The following is a 14,644-nucleotide window of genomic DNA, read 5'->3' on the forward strand; positions in this document are numbered from 1 at the left end:
CTTTCCTCCATGAATACTGTGGTAATAAAATAATGTTTTCATCTTCTAAATAGTATAGAGCCTATTTTGGAAAAGAAGTTAGTTACCTTTTAAGAGTTCTGTGTACCTTTGAAATATGAAGAACTAAGGCAGAATATTAATAATTTAATTTAAAACCTAGTGTTTGAAGTTAGTGTGTGTTTGTGACAAAATGATCATGTTCCCTGTGTCTCCACGTTGGTTTCTGTTACTAGGTGTTAGAGAATAGTGTGGGGAACCAGGTGAGGGGCCACATACCTATATTCCTGGCAAGAGGATCGCTACCAATTCAAGGCCAGTCTGGCCTAAGCAGTAAGTTTTAGGCCAGCCTGGATTTAATGGTGAGACCCTTCATAAAGACAAGATAAAATAAAATACAGTACGGAAATGATTTGGAAATTGGCCAAAGTTCTGTGATTTGCCTGTATCAGAAAATTCTGTATCACTGTCAACATTAGTAAAAGATTGCATTTTTTTTTTTTTTTTTTTGGTTTTTCGAGACAGGGTTTCTCTGTGGTTTTGGAGCCTGTCCTGGAACTAGCTCTTGTAGACCAGGCTGGCCTCGAACTCACAGAGATCCGCCTGCCTCTGCCTCCCAAGTGCTGGGATTAAAGGCGTGCGCCACCACCGCCCGGCAAAAGATTGCATTTTTAAAATGTTTTATTTTACGTGCGTGCACGGGTGTTTTATCTGCTTGTATATCTGTGTATCACGTGCATGCCCGGTGGCCACAGAGGCCAGAAGAAACCATTGGCTCCCTCTGGAACTGGAGTTAGAGACAATTGTTAACTTCTATGTGGGCACTGGGAATTGAATCCAGGTCCTTTGGAAGAACAGCAGTATTCTTTAAGGACTGGTATCAATCCCTCTAGTCCTGCGTTTGCTGTTTTTTATGCAAAAATAGCTAAAGGAAAAATGGAAAAAATTGCATTTTTCCTTTCTGCTATACCCTGTACTATAACTATGTTTTGTTTTCTTTTCAAATGAAGGAAAATTAAGCTGTATGATGCCACATGTCTATAATCCCAGAATTTGGGAGGTCTAGGTTGAGCATTTCTTGAAGTCTGCTGGACTCCATAGTGATTTCTTGGCTTTAAAAAGCAAGAACATGCTGGGCAGTGGTGTCTCATGCCTTTAACCCCAGCACTCAGGAGATAGAGGCAGGCAGATCTCTGTGAGTTCGAGGCCAGCCTGGTCTATAGAGTGAGTTCCAGTTACACAGTGAAGCCTTGTCTCAAAAAACTAACCAAAATAAATCAAACAAAAAAACAAGTAACAAAAAAGAAAAAGTGGGGGCTGGAGAGATGGCTCAGTGGTAGCCGGGCGATGGTGGCGCACGCCTTTAATCCCAGCACTCGGGAGGCAGAGGCAGGTGGATCTCTGTGAGTTCGAGACCAACCTGGTCTACAGAGCTAGTTCCAGGACAGGCCCCAAAGCCACAGAGAAACCCTGTCTCGAAAAACCAAAAAAAAAAAAAAAAAAAAAAAAAAAGCATTGTCTGCTCTTCCAAAGGTCCTGAGTTCAAGTCCCTGCAACCACATGGTGGCTCACAACCATCTGTAAAGAGGTCTGGTGCCCTCTTCTGGCCTGCAGACATGCACACAGACAGAATATTGTATATATAATAAATAAATAAATATTTTAAAAAAAAGAAAAAGTGTTTACTAATCTTCTTTTCCTCAATGTGGATGAGACATAAACAAATAAATGAACAACAATTCTTTTTCATTGTTTAAAGGAGTTTTAGGTTCACTGTGTGTACATTTTGCTTGTGTGTGTGTGTGTGCGCGCGCGTGCACGCCGGGTGCTTGTGGTGCTCTTGGACGTCAGAAGAAGGCGTTAGATCTCCTGGAACTGGAGTTAAAAACAGTTGTGAGCCACCACACAGGTGCCGGAAACCAAACATACCTTCTATAGGAGCTCTTAAGTACCGAACCATCTCTCTCATTCCCGTAATTCATTTTAGGTGCGTTTATTATTTATTTTCCGCTGCCAAGGATCTGACCTGGGGTTTCGCACTTGCTAGTAAAGTGTCTTGTGGCTGAGGTCCCAGCCCTGACTCTTCACTTTGATAGGACTCCACAAAGAAAGAGTTGCTTGTGTTATTTCTTCTGGTGTCTCATTTAAAATGTACGTTTGTGTGACTGGGTAGTCTATGGGCCATGGTGTTCCACGTGCTTCCATCACAGCCCTTGCTTCTCCTGGGTCTGCAGGTCCTTGCAGCAGCCGTCCTTCCTCGTGCCGTACATGCTGTGCAGGAACCTCCCCTATGGCTTCATTCAGGAGCTGGTGAGGACCACTCACCAGGATGAAGAGGTGTTCAAGCAGGTACAGTGGCCAGTGGGTACTCCACCTCTTAGCTACGTGCATCTGCCCCGAGTCATGGAGTAGGGGAGGGACTCATGCAGCTCCCCCCTCCCCTGTAGTTAGTGGTGGCTGGGGGATGGGATGGAAAGATACTTTCTCTCTCAAGTGATACAGCCACTGATAAAGGTGCCCATTCTCCTATGAACAGCCGATCCCCGTGTTTCTTCAGGTGGCCCTAAGTAAACTTATTGGGTCAGAAGAAGAAGGTGTGTGGGAGGGTGCGGGGATATGAAAATAGTGAAGGGACTGGTTAAGAGGCATGAATGGGAAGGAGACATGGGAGTGTAATGCGGTGAATACGATAAACATACATTAGGTTTTTGTATTAAAATTCCATAAAAAGCCACACATGATTAATATATGCTAAAAAGGAAACAAATAAGAACATCAAATGTGGGAAATGCCTCTGCCTAGATTTCACTGTGTATGTTATCAGTTGACATGATTCCCTTGACTTTGTTTTATAGCTAGTATATTCATAAGTCTTGATTTTAAGACCTTTGAATTTTTAAATATTTGTAAAAGCACAATCCATCTCACATCAGGTGTGGTGGTGAATGCCTTTAATCCCAGCACTCACCGGTCAGAACCTGCTAAATCTCCATGAATTAGAAACCAGCCTGGTCTACACAGTAAGTTCCGGGCCAGCCAGGGCTACATAGTGAGACTTCATCTGAATGGGGGGAGGGGACAATTCAGGACTCCAGAAGAAAAGTTATGTTTCAGGGTATGCCCTCTCTGACGTTGTTAGCTGTGGCCTTTTGTGATGTCTGTGGGCATGCAGAAACAATAAAGTGGCACCATGAGCTCTTTCTCCTTAGGGAGATAAGTGAACTCCAGTGCACAAAAAAATTGTCTCAGGAGGTTTAAATGAAGCGGCCTTTAGGTGTGGTCAGCATTAATGAATACTTTTTTCCATAAAAGCCGGCATTTGAAGAACCCAGAGTAGTTTTAAAAATCAGGCCCAAAATCACCTGAAATGGACATGTTATGCTTATGTTATTGATAAACTTGAGTTTTATGTGGAGAGAAGCCCTGCAGAAACAGAGCTGCTGACTGCGTTGGGCCGAGTCCTCCCTTTTTGCCTAACAATGGCAGATGTGATTTGCTAAGTCCTCTCCCGGCCTCCACTTTCCTTTTAATGTTGGGTGGTGCTTTCTACGACTGACTGCGAGGCGCTCACTCGGGAAGTAACAGAGTGCTTTGCAGTGTTGCAGGTACAAAAATAATGTGGCACCAGGCTGCGGCTGCCTTCATGGGCAAACGCGCTTGCTGTGTAGGCCAGGTTCCCTGGAGTTGGTCCCTGAACACACAGTAGAGGTAGTACTGACTCCCAAAAGTTGCCCTGTGACCTCCACGTTTAGTATGCACACACCCACTTATACACACATTACACAAACACAGTAAGTTAAATTGAAACAATAACAATCCTTGATGTGTTTTGGGAAACATTTTATTCTTATTCTTCTTTTGCCTGCTTATTATCTAATAAGCTCTTACCTGCACAAGGGGATACTCTACTAAAAAAAAGTAAAGTATTTTTTTTTTTTTTGATTTTTCGAGACAGGGTTTCTCCGTAGCTTTTGGTTCCTGTCCTGGAACTAGCTCTTGTAGACCAGGCTGGCCTCGAACTCACAGAGATCCGCCTGCCTCTGCCTCCCGAGTGCTGGGATTAAAGGCGTGCGCCACCACCGCCCGGCTTAGTAAAGTATTTCTTAAAGCATACCTAAAGATTTTTCAGATGGACAGTTATTGGCATTTATCTGTGGGATTCTAGAACTTGTTTTGTCTTTTCCTCTTGGAGGCAGTTTTGGCATCTCCTGCTCCCGTGCTGACTGTTACTCCCCATTTGGAGCTAGCTTACGAAGGCACATTACTTCTGCCCTGAAACCCCAGTTACAGAAACCACGTTGATCTCTCCCAGAGCCCTTTTGATAGCACAAAATGCTCCACAGGCGCGTGTGATCTTGGGCACTGTTTTTGGTCCCGTGTCTTCTCTTGTGCTGAAAATTCTCTGTCCTAAGGGGCGGGTCCAGGTTTTCTAGTGGCTTCACATAAGCTCCTTTTCCAGCTCATGTGCAGATTGCCAGCTGCTGTGCTCATTCATTTTCCCCTTGATGTTGTTGTCTTGGGTTTCAGCCCACTCGTATTGTGTGGCTCAGTGACAGGGCGCTGTGAAGTTTAAGGTGGGCAGTGCTGAGCAGGGCTTGCACTCTGTTAGCGTATCATACCAGCCTTGTGTGTGTCTGTGCCCTTCGGGTCCAGATCAGGTGACTGTGCTAATTGCACTGTGTATGCAGGTGAGGCATTCTTGGTCACCATTTGTCTTTCAGTTTGAACATTCATCAGCTGTCTCCCTGCTCTCGGTTAAGCTGAATGTAACAAACAGAACAAAACTGGTTTTCTAGTGTATGTGGATTTGAGGAGAAGGTGGAACACTTAGGTACTTTTCCTACAGATCATAGGTCTGTGTTAATCAGTAACAGTAACTCGGGGAGGAGGGGGGTGCTGGTGAGGTGTGCGGGCGTCCACAGTGAGGCAGGGACCCCTCACAGTTACCTGTGCTGGCTGTTGTTGGATGTCAGTGTCCCGCTGGAGTGTTCGTGCTCATCAGCATCCTTTTCTGGAAAACTCAGCTCCTTTACTCTGTGGTGAGTTTGAGTGACAGGTCAGCACTCAAGAATTCTACAATCCTTTGTAAGGAAGAAAGGAAGAAAGGTTTCTTCTGGGGGAAGAGCAGGAGTGCCTGGCCCCACGGCCCCAGTACCTTGCCCGACATGCTTTGTTTGCCTTCGGTCTAACGTCTGTGCCTTTCTTTCTTACAGATCTTTATCCCTGTTTTACAAGGCCTGGCTCTGGCTGCCAAGGAGTGCTCTCTCGACAGTGACTACTTCAAATACCCCCTCATGGTAAAAGACACTTTCTCTTAGATCTCTGTTCAGGCTTGTTTTCAAATGTTTTAGTTTTTGAGACAGTCTCATGTCTTCAGGCTGAAGATGACCGTTGATTCTGGTCCCACCGCCTCTACCTTTCATGTGTTGCAGTGACGGTGTGGATTAATCCCGCATTCACATGTAAAGCCCGGAGCCTGGTGTGGCCAGATGGAATGCGGTTGTGTGCTGAGCTGCCTGGGTGCATTGTAGCCCTCTGCACTCCACCCCTGCCAGTCCCAGACGCAGCAAGTGAAGCTCTAATGCCAGCGTGCTTTGCCAGCCTAGATTGCTAGCACAGAGCATCACTCTTGGGGGCAACTTGCTGATTTTCAGAACGGCAAACAAACCATACTTGGGATTTCAAAGAGAAACCCTTAAGAGTCTGGCTCATCTTAAAATGCTTGCTGTGCAAGCGTAAACCCACGTAAGGATGAGGGAGAGTACCAACTCCGTAAGTTCTCCTCTGTCTTGCACACACATTCTTTATCCCCCCACACACAGTAAAAATAGATGGAAAAACAGCATCAGCAAATTGGGGCTGGAGAAGTGGCTCAGCAGTTATGAGTGTTTGTTGCTCTTCTATGTTACCTGGGCTTGGTTTGCAAAACTGCCTGTAACTCCAACCCCATGAACTTTGCCTTCTTCTGGCCTACACCATACCTGCACTCAGGAGGCACATGTACATGTGCACATAAATGAAAATAAATCTTTTTTAGAAATCCCCAATGAATGAAACCATTTTAATATCTCCCTGTGTAGCCCAGGCTAGCCCTGTACTCACGAACCTCCTTCTGCTTCCTAAGTGCTTGGCTTAGAGTTGTGTGTGCTCTTGACCAGTAGGGGGAAAATCTTATTTACTGAGCCACAGCTAGTTCAGTAGGCTAAAATATTTGCCACATGATTCTGTGACTTGAGTTTGCTTCCTGTGGCTGCACATGAAAGGCCAGATATGGGGGCTTGTAACTGTAGTCCCAGTACATCTCGGGGAAGGTCAGAGGTGGACACAGGACAACTGGCCAAAAGCTCATGGACCAACTAGCTTGGAATAGCAAAGTGCAGTGACAGAAATCAGAGATTCTGCCCCCAAACAAGGTGGAAGACAATAAAACTCCGAAAGTTTTATTCTGACTTCCCAACATGTGCTGTGGCATATGTGTGCTCACTTGCATACACACATATGCGCACATACTCACACTAAGTGAATCTGTTAACCTATGAATAGAGCCTGGGAGATGACTTAGTAGTCAGAGTGCTTGCCTGAACATCAGGAAGACTGAACCCACATAAATCTGGGCGTGTCGAGTGCCCTGCTTGTCATTCTAGCCTTAGAAGATGGAGCTGGAAGATCCCTGGATCAGGCCAGCTAGAGAAACTAGCCATTGTTGCTGACCTGGGAGTTTGATGGAGAGATTCTGCCTCAGTGAGAATAAGCTGGAAGATTCCCAACATCACTCCCGTTTCTCCACCCACATGAGCACACATGTGCATCCTTGCAAACACCCATCCCCCCCCCCAAACGGATTACTAGGGGTAAGGTCAAAGGGCACTGTTCTACCTGTGAGGTAATGCAGTTTATCTCTGTGTACTGGGCACAGTGAATCTGTGAAGCCATGCGTCTCATCTGTGGTATTTTCTTCAAAACAGATGTACCTGATGCCCCAAGGTGCTCAAAACAGGCAGAAATTATGGGCAGAATCTTTAGCTAGGTTTCCATTGGGGGTGCAGCTGTCGTAAACCACTGCTGTGCTTGTGAGAGCCATGGCACCGCCTTTAATGCCAGCACTTGGGAGGTGGATTGCGGAGTTCCAGGTCAGCCTGGTCTACATAGTGAGTTCCAGAACAACCAGAGCTCTGCAGAGAGACCCTATCTCAAAAAATTTAAAAAACAAATGAGAGACTCTTCTGTTTAGAATTTGCTTCTTTGGAGTTTTGGGAGACATGCCTTCAGGTATTCCTTTTTGTTACAGGGTTGTAATGAAAACCTGCCAAGCCATGAAACTCAGTTACTCTATGTATATTTACAACTTTGTATAAATTGATCATAGAGAAAGTGATACTTTGTTCCTTGTACTCATTCTATTGATTTGATTCTATTATGCTATTGACGCCTTGGTACTTGGTAATGGTACCAGATCACAGAGCTCAGGAAACAAGCTTTCTTCCCTTAGAGCCATGCTTCTCATCCTCTCCAACGCGGAGACCTTTAACCCAGTGGTCCTCAGCCCTCCTGACGCTGAGACTCTTTAACACAGTGGTTCTCAACCTTTAATACAGTGCCTTATGTTGTGCTCACCCCCAACTGTGAAACTATTTTTGTTACTACTTTATAACTGTAATTTTGCTATTGTTATGAATTATACTGTAAATATCTGTGTTTTCCATTAGTCTTAGGTGAAAAAGGCTCATGGCCCACAGGTTGAGAACTGCTGCTTTGGGCTGTTAATAATTCATGGTAAAAATTGTATCAGCAAAATATCTTGAGTTATATACTGTGATAAATGCTCACACAGGTGACAGAACTGTCGCAGCATTAGCAGGGTGAAAGTCCTCACTCAATGAATGAAAGTGTGAGGCCTGGCCATGTCTGGTTCTCACGTCACCCCAGCCATTGGGAATCTGAGGCAAGAAAGCTAATCATGAATTAAAGGCCTGATCAGCTACTCAGGGAATTCTAGGCCAGCCTAGGCTACAGAGTGAGCCAGGTCTGTCAAAGCAGGAGGATCGGGAGCTCATCCACCTCTACATAGTGAGACTACCCTGGGTGGAGGAAAGCAGGTAAAGAAAGAAGTTAGATTCAGGTGTACTGTAGTTCTGCACTCAGGGGTCTGGGTTGGGCGAACCAGCTTGAAATTCATGTTGAGTTCCAGGCAAACCTGGACTGCATAGTAAGATCCTGTCTCAAAAAAACAATAGAAACCACCAAGAAAGTAGGTAAATAAAAATGCGGATCTTGTTTCTGAGACTTTGTGTTACAGTCTTATTCCTCAGGTTTCCCATAAACTGTATGGCAAGGGCAGAGAGGACGTGGGATTGTCACTGTTGTTTCAGCTGAGGTTTTCAGTCGGTGCTACCTGTACCCTCACTGTCGTGTAAACACTGCTTTGGGACTGTTGACTTCTCAGCCCCGATCTGGAGTAGTTTAGTGTTCCAGTGAAGAGCGTGTAGTGCTGGGCGATGGTGGCGCACGCCTTTAATCCCAGCACTCGGGAGGCAGAAGCAGGCAGATCTCTGTGAGTTCGAGACCAGCCTGGTCTACAGAGCTAGTTCCAGGACAGGCTCCAAAACCACAGTGAAACCCTGTCTCGAAAAACAAAAAACAAAACAAAAAAAAGAGCGTGTAGTGACATATCAACAAAATGTCCTCGTGAACGACAGAAGCATCCTTTGTGGTAGACAGTGGTTTAATTGGGGCCTGCTGTTGATGCTGGTACAATAACGAGGGTGCATCTAAAAGGCAGAGAGGAAAGTGAGGCGGGGATGAGAAATGGGTATGAAGAGAAAGGCTGCTGGAGCTAGCGCAGAAATTGCTGGATTATTGCTTTATTCTATGGTGTGATTGCTGGAGCTGTCTTTTATGCTGATGCTACTGGACATGTGGCATATGTCCGCAGAGCCAGCACTTAGGAGGTTAGGGGGACATAGCAAAGTCTCATCTGAAAGAAGCACATGCACACACAATAACACAATAACAAAAGCAACAATAAATGATGATGATGATGTCATATGGCTGCCAGCCCCCCGAGTTTGTCTTCCCTTGTGGATGATGTGCTGCCTGGTGGTGACATTGTCTTAGGCTTTCCCTGTGGTGTTAGTGCGGTATCCTACTCTGTACAGTGAGAACTTGCATGCCTCAGCAGTTCTTTGTATCAGTGACGTCACTGCGTCTGTTCATGGCTCGATGGCTGATAGGCAGCTTCTGTCTAAGTCACGGAGAAACTAATTTCATATTCGTTGTAGCTTGATGGACTTCGGCTAAACTGTGGTCATGACTGTCTGGTATAGAATGAAGACAGCACTAAAGAAGAGTTCTTGGGTCCAGGGTAAAGCCCTGGTTAGCGCTGGCAGGATTAGCACACACAGTTCATGCAACAAATCTTGTGTTATGAAATGACATTAAGCAAAAACTCAGTCTTCAAGACTATGTTCACACCCTTTGGGAAGGACACCAGAGTGTCCGAGTGATTCCAGCTATTCTCTGTGTGCTCCATTTCCTAAATGCTTTTTTTTTTTATTTTTTATCATGTTTTCCCCCTTCCCACAAAGGTATTTATTTTGTTTTGTTTGAGACAGGGTCTCACTATGTAGCGCTGGCTATCCTAGAACTCCATAGACCAGACTGGCCTCCAGTTCACAGAGATCAGCCTGCCTCTGCCTCCTGAGACTAAAGGTATGCACCAGGCCACATAGACAGGGATGTTTTTCTTTTCGTTGTTGTTTTTGTTTTTTTGAGACAGGATTTCTCTGGGAAATAGTCCTGGCTGTCCTGGAACTCACTCTGTAGACCAGACTGGCCTCTAACAGATCTCACAGAGATCCTCCTACCTCTGCCTCCTGAGTGCTGGCATTAAAGGCATGAGCCACCACCACCTGTTTTTGTATGTGTTCTTTTTGTTTTGTTTTGCCATTCGTGTGTGTTCCTTTACTAAGTAGGAAAAGTAGTGAAGTTGATGCCCTCATAATGAGCATCGTCAAGCATTTGTAGTGGAAATGAAAGTTGTCCCTTGCTGTCACATACAACAGCATTGTGAAACAGAACATACCCAGTGATTCTGTCCTGTCTTATTTCTAGGCGCTAGGTGAACTCTGTGAAACCAAGTTTGGGAAGACACACCCTGTGTGCAGTTTGGTAAGTGCCTGGTGAACCCATGCGCTGATTCTGTCACCGCAGAGGACAAGTAGTGTTAGCTACAGACTTCTCGTGAAAGACATTTGGATAGAGGCAGGCGCGGGGAGGGGTGTAATGCCCTCATGTTGTAGATCACTGTTCTGTGTGGTGTCTTCTGTGCCGACGTATTTCCTTTGTCTGCTTTTCCTGGGGTAAGTGCTCTACAGCAAGAGTAGCAGGTGCTGTGGGAAATGAGCAGATCCTCTGAGGAACGTCACAACGGGTCTGTAAGCTTCACTCAGGAGTGTCCCGATCTCTTGTAGGCAGGTAGTGGCTTGGGGGAGTCATAGTCCTCAGTGTCTGCCTGCTGCTGCGGGAACCTTGCTGCAGTGGTGGCGTCCACTTGTGCTCAGGCCAGCGTCTTTGCTCAGGTGCAGTGTGCTACACAAGAATCACACGAGAACAGAAGCAGTGCTGGGGGAAAAGAGACTGGGGAGCAGAGGAGAAAAAAGGACACACAAGAATCACACGAGAACAGAAGCAGTGCTGGGGGAAAAGAGACTGGGGGAGCAGAGGAGAAAAAAGGACAGTGGGGAGAAATGTCACACCACACACACACACACACACATACACACACACACACACACACACGACATTCTGAAAGATTCAATAAAAAACGTAAAATGCTTGTTACAAAAGTGTGGAAGTTGGAGAGCACCTACTGTCAGAGGTCAAAAAATATTAAAAGGAACCTGACTTGTACCTTGTATTTTGGGGGTACATGGTGGCCAGAACCACCTGTATAGCTGATTGCTGGGCACTCTGGGCTCCTCCCACACCATCTCCCTCAGCAGCTTGATGGGTCCCTCTGTGTTGTCTCTAGGTCGCCTCTTTGCCCCTGTGGTTGCCGAAGTCTTTAAGCCCTGGTTCTGGGCGGGAGCTGCAGAGACTCTCCTACTTAGGGGCCTTCTTTAGCTTCTCGGTCTTTGCAGAGGACGATGTGAGTACACATTTGACGCCCGCTCAGCCCTTCCCAGGTGGTCACTGTATGCTGATCGAGTATATCCCGTCTACTTCCAGGCAAAGGTGGTTGAGAAATACTTCTCAGGGCCCACCATTACCCTGGAGAACACCCGTGTCGTCAGCCAGTCACTACAGCATTATCTGGAGCTGGGACGGGTAGGTGTTGAGAAGGGAAGGCAGAGGCAAGGGCCTCCCGGGGGAAGAAAGCCTGTTTCATAGATGAGTGCTGCCCGGGTCTCCCGCGTCACAGAAGGCAGATGTGCTACCAGGAAGATGCTCCATGTAGAGCTCAGCTCATTGCTGTTAGCTCTTGTTGCTGCTTCGGGGCAGAGATGGAGCCCAGGCCCAGCACCTCGAGGGTACAGTTAGGTGTCTCCCAGAGAGCCCCACTGTGACATGAGTAATGACCTGAAGTCCAGCTATGCTGTTTCTCTGGGACTGTCACTGAGGGCTGGAGTGATGTCTAGTGGCCGTGCTTTCCCTCCATCTTGCCATAGCCATGGAAGCCATGAGGATGAGCAAAAGCTGATAGTGTGGCACCCTTTGCCGATCCCTTGTTCTCAACTGCAAACGTGAAGTGCCTTTGCCAATTGAAGCCATATTGGTCATGGGACGGCAGTGACAGAGGCTGGGTTATTAAACCTGTGGCTGCTCAGCACCCTCCCCACTGCATGCTGCTGCCCTCCACGGTCCTCCTGCTTTCTCACACACACTTCTGTGTGCTGACTGTCTTGGCTTCCATACAAGGAATGGGTGTGGGAGAGTAAGGGGGAGTGGTAGGCTAATCTCAAAGTAAAAAAGAAGTCAATTGTTTTTTCTTTTTGAAAATAATTCAGCAAGAGCTTTTCAAGATTCTGCATAGTGTGTTGTTAAATGGCGAAACTCGTGAAGCAGCTCTCAGTTACATGGCAGCCATCGTCAATGCCAATATGAAGAAAGCCCAGATGCAGGTATGAGTCCCCCTAATGCCTCAGGTGCTCGTTGAACCTGTTTATCTTGCTCCTCCCAGGCTGAGTGCTGGGGTCAGGAAGACAGCGTGCGACAGGACCAGGCGAGTCTCCCACTTCTGTGGATCTGAGTTCTCTGGTAGGGAGTAGACGTGCAAGTGCAGTATTCCAGACAGCAGTAGAGTCCGAGATGGAAGTGCGCAGGTTTGGGAGTGTGTGGAGTGCCAGAAGGAAGGTACAGGAATGAATTGTGATCAGGTAGCAGGGTGGCCTCTCTGAGGAGGCTCCTTGACTGAGGAGCTTGTCGTTGCAAGGCTAGAACATATACAGTACCTATACGGTAGTAGAGCAGAAATGGGCCAGCTTCATTGTGAGCCAGGATGTAGGCCTTTGTGACTGGGGGCAAATGCGCAGGTGAAAAAGAAGCTTGAGTCTGGTCAGGGCTTATCCGTGAGGACTGTAGTGGGATCCACTGAAGGGGAGGGGCGTCAGCCAGGAGATCACACGGGCGGGGTCAGGAGCAGGCCTGAAGAAGATCTACATTGCTCATGGTAAGAGCAGGGAAATTAAAAATTCCAGATTATTATTAATAGAATGAACTTGTAAGCAAAATAATAAAAGTATAGAGAAGAGCAAAAGCCCAGTGACTTCTGGTGCTGCGTACAGTGTCTGCTGTGTCCAGCCCCTTGACATTGTCCCAAGGACCATGCAGTCAAAGGAGATCACACAGAAATTTCACCCTGTTTTATGTGAGTCGCAGTTTTATGTTGGGCCACATTCATAGCTGGCCTCAGCTGCATGTGGTCTGTAAGTCAGCCACACCTGCATTTCTCTGTGCCTCAGGGTCTCCATTTGGTGAATGGGGTTAGGAGTGACTACTGACTTGTGGGCTACTTCTACGTAATGCGTTAGAATAGTCCCTAGTGTACAGTGGCTGCTCAGCTCTAATGGCTTCTTAGTTGCTCACGTGGGTCTATGCTCATTGTTTACACGACAAAGCTGTCACATGGGGGTGCAGCTCGTTGTGCTGATTTGATGTTCCTGAGAAATAGGAACGAGAACGGAAGCTACATTTGTTCTGCTTTTGCTTCCCTCTCTGACCTTCACTCCCTCTCTAACTATGAATTGTGCTGTGCAGATGGGGGTGTTGCAGAGGTCAGTGAAGACATGGTTGTGGATAGGTGGGACCTCTCTAAATATGAATTGTGTTATGCAGACGGTCAGTAAGGACATGGTAGTGGATAGGTGGGACCTTGCTTGGCTGGCATCACCATACGTCCTGTTACTGACTTTAGGGAGTGGTCACACTGGAGTGCCCCAGGTGCTCTCATAGGAATTTGGACTTACCAGTCGTTTGAATTGCTTTCACTTTGTGTCCCAGGCAGATGATCGGTTGGTGTCCACAGACGGCTTTATGCTGAACCTCCTTTGGGTCCTGCAGCAGCTAAGTACAAAGATCAAGTTAGAAACAGTCGACCCCACTTACATATTCCACCCGAAATGTCGGATTAATCTCCCGAACGATGAGACACGGATAAATGCAACGATGGAGGATGTGAATGAGTGGCTGGCTGAGCTCTGTGAGTGCTGTGTTCATGGCTGGGTCACCTCTCTTTCATCTGCATGGCTCTGGGAGATGGAGATGCAGAGTTAAAATTAACATAGTGAAATTTCTTCCTTGAATACTGAACACATACATAGAACAGATGGGCAGGAAAGAGAAGACTCGATAATAACAACTCTATTACAGATTTTATGTTGTATCGTGGCAGTTGAAAATATGGCTGTTTTAAGATATAAGGATAATTATCTTGCTTCTTCGTAGCATAAAATATATTTGTAATTACAAAAATCAAAACCCCCTGCCACTTCTTTTTTTAATATTTGAAAATTATGTGTGGAATAAGATGAATTCCTATTTACCTGGAAAGGGAAATGCCATGATGAAACGTACACCTTCTAGGAAAGTAATCACTTGGTGCTCAGTCTTACTTAGTACAAACTTGGAACCCCAGCACTTAGGAGGAAGGTAGGAGAATCACGAGTTCAAGGCCAGTGTGGGCTACACAGCAAGATCCTACCTTACAAGACCAAGAAAAGAAAAAAATAGATGTTGTTTAATAAATTTGTTTCCTCAGCCTAAAATGAATTCTAGGAATATTATAAAATTATAACACTTTTTTTTTAAAGATTTTATTTATTTATTATGTATACAACATTTTTTCTCCATATATGCCTGAAGGCCAGAAGAGAGCACCAGATCTATTATAGATGGTTGTGAGCCACCATGTGGTTGCTGGGAATAGAACTCAGGTCCTCTGGAAGAACAGTCATTGCTCTTAACCACTGAGCCATCTCTCCAGCCCTAAAATTATAACACTGTTGAAGGGAAAAGGGAGACACACACAGGATGGTGATAGAGTAGCAGAGGATGGGGAGGGAGACACACACAGAGGATAGTGATAGAGCAGCAGTGGACGGGGAGGGAGACACACACAGAGGATGGGGAGGGAGACACACACAGAGGATGG

General features: G+C 46.2%; 1 protein-coding gene across 2 annotated transcripts in view; it reads left to right on the plus strand.

Moving 5' to 3' along the window:
* Window positions 1-14,644, plus strand: part of LOC121448227 (ubiquitin conjugation factor E4 B) — a 111,136-nt gene that overhangs the window by 60,374 nt on the left and 36,118 nt on the right. For both annotated transcript variants that reach the window (XM_041652064.1, XM_041652065.1), the window contains 7 exons: window positions 2,232-2,346; window positions 5,211-5,294; window positions 10,108-10,164; window positions 11,027-11,143; window positions 11,224-11,322; window positions 12,003-12,116; window positions 13,495-13,693. In XM_041652064.1, the coding sequence (XP_041507998.1) occupies window positions 2,232-2,346; window positions 5,211-5,294; window positions 10,108-10,164; window positions 11,027-11,143; window positions 11,224-11,322; window positions 12,003-12,116; window positions 13,495-13,693 (785 nt within the window). The remainder of the gene's footprint in view (window positions 1-2,231; window positions 2,347-5,210; window positions 5,295-10,107; window positions 10,165-11,026; window positions 11,144-11,223; window positions 11,323-12,002; window positions 12,117-13,494; window positions 13,694-14,644) is intronic.

This window comes from Microtus oregoni, unplaced genomic scaffold (genome assembly GCF_018167655.1).
Source record: "Microtus oregoni isolate MIOR12 unplaced genomic scaffold, Mior012 000005F_ref0000423, whole genome shotgun sequence".
Classification (NCBI taxonomy): Eukaryota; Metazoa; Chordata; class Mammalia; order Rodentia; family Cricetidae; genus Microtus; species Microtus oregoni.